The sequence below is a fragment of the Strongylocentrotus purpuratus genome, unplaced genomic scaffold, assembly GCF_000002235.5.
Source record: "Strongylocentrotus purpuratus isolate Spur 01 unplaced genomic scaffold, Spur_5.0 spur5_scaffold_2, whole genome shotgun sequence".
Lineage (NCBI taxonomy): Eukaryota > Metazoa > Echinodermata > Echinoidea > Camarodonta > Strongylocentrotidae > Strongylocentrotus > Strongylocentrotus purpuratus.
Genome location: NW_022145605.1, coordinates 16,009,178 through 16,018,596, shown reverse-complemented (window position 1 = coordinate 16,018,596; position 9,419 = coordinate 16,009,178). Strand labels below are relative to the sequence as shown.

The 9,419-nt window shown below is 32.6% G+C and overlaps 1 protein-coding gene across 1 annotated transcript; it reads right to left on the bottom strand.

The window, feature by feature from the left end:
* Positions 1–5,182: 5,182 nt before the first annotated feature.
* LOC115926383 (G-protein coupled receptor GRL101-like) lies at positions 5,183–9,419 on the bottom strand. Its single transcript, XM_030991044.1, has 6 exons — positions 9,349–9,419; positions 9,023–9,091; positions 8,380–8,451; positions 7,834–7,905; positions 7,353–7,424; positions 5,183–7,127 (listed from the first exon to the last, which is right to left on the bottom strand). The coding sequence occupies exons 1-6, from the start codon at positions 9,390–9,392 to the stop codon at positions 5,969–5,971; spliced, it is 1,488 nt and encodes a 495-aa protein (XP_030846904.1). The 5' UTR covers positions 9,393–9,419; the 3' UTR covers positions 5,183–5,968.

The following is a 9,419-nucleotide window of genomic DNA, read 5'->3' as shown; positions in this document are numbered from 1 at the left end:
ACAAGGAAAAAATTAAGAAAAACAATTTAATTTTATGTTTGAAATTTATACAACGAAGACAAATATATATTGAGATAGGAAGAGAGAGAGAGGTGGAGGGATATCTCATCTGCAAAAATAGGGTCTATCAGTCTATCAGACTATTCCCAGTCAAAATAAAGATTTGTCACATTTTTGTCCACGTTTCTGGTATTTAATAACACTATCTCAAGTCGTTCCCAAGGCCAAATAAACCAAGCCCTCCCCCCCCCCCAAAAAAAAAAAAAACAGCCTCCATTTCCCCAAATAAACTCGGTTATCTTTTTGAAGTAATCTACTTTTATGATAAAAGTAAAAACTGTTTATAATTTGAGAGGTTTTTTTTTTCTTTCTGAACCAAATTTTTACTTGGGGTTTTCAGCATGTGATATCGAGCACAATGCTTCGGTGAAAATTTCCCTATAGAAAACTCTCGATGCTGTCTCTGCACGTACCAATATTTACATCCTTGTCTCCTTCAGCTCAAGATGTGCCACTTCACACTTCTATCTGTTTGCACATCTGTATTTTTTTGTTTTTCGCCACACGCGAGTAAAAGTCGGAGTTACGTGTTATTTAATTTTCTCAAACAGTCAAATTTAAGCCATTGCTTGCAGAGCATCATTTTCATAGGTCTTGTAGGTTATGATATTTACAAGAGCTTTTAAAAAAGATTATATTTTAGAGCCTTCAAACGTTTAAAAAAAATCCGCGTGGATGAATTGGTGTGTTTGGGTGAAAAAGGGGAGTCACATTTCTTTATCTTCCTCTCTATTCTCTCTTTCTCTCCTTCTCACCTTCTCACCTTCTCTCTTCTTCTTTTTTAAACTGACGTTCCCACTTCCTTCCCTTCCTCTTACACACACACACACACACACACGCGCGCGCGCGCACCCACTCTCTCACTTCTGACATATCACATGGTTATGATTTTTTTTTTTTTTTCCTCTTGTCAGAGGTACTTTATTCATTTACAAAAATAACCAACACACAAATCATTACATCATAACAAAATTTTACATTCACTTTAAGTATTTTCTTAAACTATTAAGAGAAAATCTTCAGTGATATAAAATATCCCCGAAGATTTTCCTTAGTTCCCAGATGCTATTTCAAAAGCTCTCAAAAACTCTCCAAAAAAAATACTATGTCCCGAGAGCCCCCGAAACAACATCCGAGATGTTATCCAAGAGTAACTCGTATTTAAAAACATGCCATATGAAAAAGCTGTTGTATGGTTTACCTTGAAAATAATTTAACATATACATCAAATAGATTGCGTATTGAGCATATGCAACGATTGTATTTATATCTGTTCCATTTGCATGTTTGAAATCAAAACCAGCAATTAATAATTCTTCGTTTAATATAATTTTTTCTTTAAAGTTCAATTCAATCAATTCCACAATACGTTTCCAGAAAAGCTTTACGCTCGGGCACTCTAAAAGAACATGAACGAAAGATTCTGCTGTTTTACAAAAAATGCAAAGGTTTTCATTTACAATTTTCCATTTGCACAGATTGTATCTAAAGGGTAAAATCCTATGAAATGTCTTAAAGTTGAGTTGTTTTATTTTATTGTTTTTCAATGTCTTAAACTTAAATTTTAATGTATCTCTCCAATCAAAATCAATGACAAGGTTCAGTTTACCTTCCCAAAATGTTAATACAGCTGGTTCTCTTTTCTTAAAGTCACACAATAGGCTATAGAAATGGCTAGATTTCATTGAAGATAGTCTTATAAAATCAAGTGTTCTTATTTCGTATAAGTCGCCTTCGAATTGTGAATTTGTTTTATCGTCATGTGCGTAATTAACATCTTGAATTCTTTCGATCCACATTTTTGGGATCGCATTTTTAAGCTTCGTATACATAAAATCAACTAGCAAAGAATTTGAGCCAAGCACTCTACAAATATGTTCTCTTGGCCGAAAACGTCCATTTTCTACAATGTCATTCATTGTTATAATGCCTTTTCTAAACCATTCTTTAAAAAAGAGAGGTTTGCTCTCATGTGTAATATTACTATTGTACCACAATACTTGATTTTCAACATTCATAACTTGTGGAAATTGAATATATTTAAGTTCGCTCCAAGTTACGAGACAGTTAACATAAAAATTAGGTATTTTTTGTTTTAAGCATAACTTTAACATGTCTTTACTGGAACAATTTGTTTTCAAAATTACTAACAACGGACATATTTTTTCAATCCAGTATCTAAACATAAACTTCCACGGTATATCATAATTATTTTCAAAGAAATTGTTAAACCATGATAAATGTAGCGATTGAAATTTAGAGTTTAAGTCGACCATGCCCAATCCTCCCTTTTCAATATCATTAATTAAGACTGTTCTCTTGACTTTTTCTCTTTTTGAATTCCATAGAAAATTATACATCAGTTTATTCAAATCAACAACTAGTTTCTGAGGGATAGGTAATACCGAAGCAACATACACAAATTGTGAGATTACAAGTGATTTAAGAATTACAACTTTACCATAGTAAGTTAAGTTTCTCATTTTCCAAAAAGTCAAGATTGATTTTACTTTTTCTAGTTTCACAAACCAGTTCAATCGATCAGACTCCTTTTTATCCCTTGTTAGATACATTCCCAAATACTTGACAGGTTCATCGTTCCATTTAATACCTTCGATAAATGCTTGTTGCTGTTGTATAGTAACAGCATTTGTTTTCATCACATTTAAGCTCGGCCCAGCGAAGTGTCCGAAATGTTTTACTTCTTCGAGAGATATGTTGGCAGATTGAATGTTGTTTAAAAAGAGAACAGTGTCATCTGCCAGTTGGGATATCTTAAATTCTTTTGAAATACCAGTGTCAGTAGTTACGACTGTGATACCATCTATATTATTATTTTGCTTTATTTTTAATGCCATAATTTCAACAACTAGAATAAATAATAGAGCAGAAAGCGGACAGCCCTGCCTAATGCCCCTTTTTATTTCAAATTTTTGCGAGACCCAACCATTATTTATGACACTCCCTACAGCATTTGCATAAATGACTTTGATCCATGTAATAAAGGATTCTTTGAACTTTAACTTATATAATAGTTGAAATAAGAACTCATGAGTAACCGTATCAAAAGCTTTTCTAAAATCAAGAAAAAGAAGGATACCTGAGTAATTATTTGATTCACAGTATTCAATTATATCTTTAACTAAACGTAGATTTTGCATAGCGGAACGCTGTTTTAAATAACCTGATTGATCAAAAGAAATCAATTTATCTATGACATTTTTTAATCTTTTACATAACACCTTTGCTACAATCTTATAATCTGTGTTAAGCAATGATATAGGTCTCCAATTATCTAGGCATTGTTTATCCCCTTTCTTGTACAGCAAAGTTAGTATAGCTAACTTTTGAGTTTCGGACAACTGTTTTTGATTAAAACCTTCATTTATACTATTTATTACAAGGGATTTAACATCCTCCCAAAAACATTTTAAAAATTCAGCAGATAAACCGTCACTACCTGGTGACTTGTTGTTTTTCATAGAAAATATAGCATTTCGACATTCTTCCTCGGTAAGTATTCCTTCACACGACATTGCTTCTTCTTCCGTTAATGCAGGAAGCATAGTTGAAGCTAAATAATTATCAATATCAGACGATTCAACTCCATTGATTGTCTTAGAGTACAAACATTTATAATATTCAACAATTTCACTAAGAATAGTTTCCTGGTTTGTAACAACCCTTCCATTCTTTTTAATACAATTTATTTCTTTTCTTTTTCCGTTTCTTTTTTCGCATTGAAAAAAATATTTCGTTGATTTTTCACCATGTTCTATCCACTTTTGTCTGGACCTGACAAAAGCTCCTTTACATTTATATGTTAACCATTGGTCTAATTTAATTTTTGTTCGTTCTAGTTCTTCCTTATTTTCTTTTGACGGATTTTCATCAGTCTTACAGCTCATTGACATAAATTCAGTTTGTAATTTGTTAAAAGCTTCGTTCTTTTCTTTATGCTTTTGTTTCGAATACCTGATTGTGTATTCTTTAATCTTTATTTTGCACATGTCCCATTTCATTTGCGGGTTCATATAAGCGTTTTCCATTTTAAATTTTCTAATCAAATGTTTTATGTTTACTGTATAGTCATCATCTTTTAACAATGAATTATTCATTTTCCATAAACCACACCCCTTTCGGGGACTATTAGTTGCCAATTTTAGAGTAATTGCACAATGATCGCATTTTGGAGCAGGCTTAATTTCAGTCGTCTGCACACAACACCACATTGAATCTGTTAATAGCCAATAGTCAAGTCGAGAAAATATATTTAATGACAATTGTCGCCAAGTGTATTGTTTTTTGAAAGGATAACATGGTTATGATAGTTTATATGTACTGACGGAATACAGTTTTATATATAGGTTTGAAGTATTTGTTAACTCTGAAAATCATATTGATACGATTTGTATAACGTGTAACGCACAATACTATTGTGATTTTGTACATAACTGATTGACACAAATTAGGTTAGATTTGTAAAGAAAAAAAGAATAAAAGTTAAAACTTTGTTTCAGTTCCCAAACATTTATCTTGGTTACATCCAACAATGTTACGTGTGCAAAGATCAGTTTGATACAAGTTGTACTTTTTAATTTTATTATCACTCAAACTTGTGAATAGAAGATCGATATTTTGATTTACATTTGATGTAATGTATGAGTAACGTTAAAAATATGATCGTGTCTTCAACTGCAATTTAGTATCACCTTTTAGTGACTTGACAAAAATATCTTTTGATCCTGGATTCTTGGAATTATACACTGTACATAAACAGAAAGAGCAAAATATCACCGAAAATTGTGGACCATTTCTAATGCAGTCAACAGTGAATTCAGGAATAAAAACGATTTAATTACGTGATCATTGCAGTCTGTAAATTTGCAATGTGGTGTAAAATTTATAATCACTATGTTGTGCACAATTTGCAATTTTTGGTTGATTATAGTGATTATCATTCACCGCAGTTTCAAATACATTTTAATTTTTTTGAGCCATGTACGATTGGTCCATAAAAATAAATGGAACTAATTGAGGATGAAAAAGTCATTTATTTCGACCTTTAAAATACTGTTAACTGCTATGATTTAGAAAAGTTCAGTAGTGATCGCAGTGCTAATTTTGTAAATGAAAAAGATTAACTGATTTTTAAAGATTAGATATATTTACTTGATTATTCCAATTTACACCAAATGATAATTAAATAATTATCATTATAGAAACAGAAAGAACGCAATGTAAAATGACTTAAACTGACTTTGGAATAACATTACATAATGTACATTATTTTTCACAGTGCCACAAAGATTTGTTTTTAAATAAGTAGTATAGCAATTGAAAGTACGCACAATTAAAACAAAAAATTCTGTGTTACAAAAAGATATATTATACTTTCGACATTGAAGAATTAATTTCAAAAGCGTGTCATAAAATGCATATCATAGTGTTCCATTGTAATTGTCCCGTTGACAACATTTGATTAGAAGTCTAACTATATTTAGATTTAGTAGAATGAATTAGAATGAGTATCAAGAAATATAACAGCACGGTAGTAGGAAATACGCTTCTATCCTCATTCAACACTTGCTGATGCTAACAATAATTTAGTGCATTGATACAAGAACCTACAAACACAATAACAAAAAAACAATGTGTTAAACAATATGACCCAAAATTGGTAGTTTGGACAGGTATTAGATATCTCTTTTTTGTAATTTTGTTTAATCCTTAGCTGAATCAAATTTTGAATGTATTGACTTTTTGAAACATTCTTTAATGTCAATTACAATAATGACCAATGGAAATATGGTCAAATATATTTACATAGAATCCATTTCTTTTTACTTAATTCACTTTCAGTACTTTCAACATTCGTCATTACCATGGTCAATATCCTGACTTCATTTTAAAGATGACCACCATTGTTGAGTTCGGTCAAAGAGATAACATTCACACTCGCTCTTTTTGCTGTCATACCATCAACTTTCGTTTTTCTTCTAGCTTGTTCAGGCTTTTTCTTATTTTCGATATAATTTACGAACGTGTACAGTATAGGGTTAATTGAGGAGTTGATTGGGATGATGAATATCACACTCCAAGCATAGAGGGATGTCGGTAAGTCAACCAGACCGGATTGGGTGAGAATACCCATAACTATGATGGGCATCCAGCAGGCGAAATCGGTTCCGACGATAAATGCCATTTTTCTAGCAACTTTGATTTCTCGATTACGTAAAGCAGTATTCGCCACAGATTGTGTTGATCTCTTCACCTCTATAAACATCATTATATAGCATATTAAGATAATTATGAATAGAATCATGTTAACACCGATAAATGTTGCAATGGCGTAGAGCCAGGATGGACGAAAAGTGCTCTCGACAACTACATACTCAAAATGGAATTCCCTATTGAATATATTCTCTTTAAACTCAAGCTTTCCTATCTCTTCAGACTCGGCATGTAGTGGCAAACCAACACAAACATCAGATAGTCCGTAAAACCCGGGCAAATTCGATGGAACCAAATTGGGTATGACACTGAGTATGCACATGACTAACCATAATAACATCATGATAACTCTGGCTGATTTCACAGTCAAACGGTACCCACCGAAAGGAAATATAATACAGACGAATCGATCGACCGTCATTAATGCCAATGTGAAAACAGAACATTCGCTGGATAGAAAAGCGAGGAAACTCGAAAATTTGCACAAATGCGATTCACGCCAAATTGGTGCACTCAAGAAATAGATACTGCCGAAATAGATATCTGCTGATGTGATAATTATCATATAGATACCCATGAGACAGTCTGCAACGGCTAAGTTCATGATTAAGAGAGTTTGGACGGTGAGCTGCTGCTCCTGGCGAAGGCGTAGTACCAGGACAGTCAGGTTGCCGATGAGAGATGTAAGTCCTATGACCCAGCCGGCGATTCTTAAGACAACGCTCGGATAGAGCCTGTCACAGGTTTCCAGAGGACTTGTAGGAGACGTCCTAGCGCAAGTGACGTTTTCTCTTTGATCAAGAAGACAACATAGCCTGTTATCAGAAGTGGATCTGAAAGAGAAGCGAAGGTGCTTGTGTTAATAGAAGCTATTTCCTTTTAAATGTGCCAAATATCTAATTCCTTTGTTAATTATTTGAATAAAATCAGCTATTGATTCTAAAAGACCTTAAAAGCAAATTTAGGCATTATTAAATGTTTGATTTTTACCAAATTGGGCTACTCAAGACATTAGCGAATTGGCGATGGGGTACATCTATGAATACAAATATACTTACATGGCTTTCAAAGATGTTAGACCTGCCAGTACGTTTCCTCGAATCGATTGTAGTTGTAAATCCAGAAGTAAACTGTTTATAATTAGGCAAATGAATACACAGTGTCAAGTTTTAGATTGTTAACAAGTTAAATCTATTTTGCCATTAAAATTCATTTTTTATGCCTTCAAAAAATTCATGCTGTTTATATATATATATATATATATATGAACGTTTGACCCCATCGAAAGAGTAAAATATCATCAAACTCATACTGTATTTCGGGGAGGAGTTTCAATGATGCACGTAAATACATACTCTAATATAATGTATGTACTTACATATACATATCATACGGGGTTAAATACACTTATAAAGCAAATCATATAGTATCTACTGCGTACACTCAAACCTCCTATACCTTTACCATAATTTCTATAACGTTTAATAGAACATCACCTTACCTCATAGAACGGAAAGCTGTCATTACCATTGTACTTACATATACTCCAGGCTTATCGTGTTAACGAATACGCCAGGATCGATGCGAGTGATTGGATTGTTGCTCAATTCACTGCGGATGAAATAAATAGTCATTGAAATATGATAATAAGAGTTGTTTCTATATCTCCAATGATTTTATATTGATTTTTTTGTAATATCAAAGATAACAAAATATTGTTATACCACAATATTCTTGTTTCAACTCAAATTCGATACACCAAAAGATCTACGAGGTATTTTTAGATGAAATGTAGATATTTATCTCGTTTGTCTGGCGCCAGGAATAAAGTAATCGGGTTGTTAAAGGAAAGTTATTTCAATCTTACTTATACCAAACAATAGTCTCCCAATTCAATAATCAATTTTTATTATTATTTGCCAATCATTAATTAAGATAACTTTACTTGTACATGAACGCTATACGTTTTCGTCTCAAATAAACCCACTGATATCCCATTATTGAAAGGTCATTAAGTTGTCAAACAGAAAGGAATAAAATGGGAAAAAGGTGCTGAAATGTAAACGTTAAAAATTCACAACTTACAGAATTAAGAGGTTAATTTGGTCCTGGAAGTCACCTTTAGCTATGTGTTTGATGTCATTGCTTGAGAGGTTCCTAAAATATGAATAAGACAAGTCTGTTATTATACAGTCAGTGGCTTGGCAGGGTGGATCATTTTATGGATCATTCACCAACAAACCAAGACAGTTACAAAAAGGCCTTAACGCAATTTATATTTACTGCCAAGGCTAAAGTATTAGGACCGTCTGTAGTAGAAGTAGTATTAGTATTAGTAGTGGTAGTAGTTTAATAAAAGTAGTAGTATGTAGTAATAGTAGTAGTAGAAATAGTAGTAGCAGTAGCAGTAGTAGTAGTAGTAGTAGTAGTAGTAGTAGAAGTAGCTGGTAGAATGAGTAACAATAGCCTCCAATGGCTTTAAATATTATTCACCATTTTCTTCAATCGTTACGAGTTTTAGTGTTCAGTTTTTTTTTTTCTGGCAAATAATTTGAACTGCAATCTATTACAACAACGGTTGTAAGTTCAGTATTGATTTCGTTATTTGATAAACAGCTAATGCCGAAGCGTTTTTTTTTTCTTTCGATTATCGCGACTACTTATAGGTGGCGTTATAGAAAATTTTACCATTCATCAAAGTAATCAATTGATTAATGTAAATTCTTACAATCTTTGAAGTTCAGGTAGTCCATCAAATATTCCATTCAATGTAACTAGGTTGTTCTTCTGAAGCCGCCTGTGTTAACAAAAAAGTATGGGAAATGAAACCTTCTGATTGAAAAGCATCAATATTTTCCGATGACGGACACATCATTAGGTCGATATACAACTTTCGTTTGTACTTCTTATTTCACTATACGCATATTTTATCACACACATAGTGAGTTTATCGGTTTACGATCATCATTGGAACAATTTTCTAGTTGATATTCCATATTAAGATTGTTATTTTGATACAATACAGACAAAAGAACTCTTTTCTCGAATACTTACAATCGATGGATGTCCAGACCGTAGAGGGACCTGTTCTCGATCATACGTATCCGATTATTCTCTATGTGTCT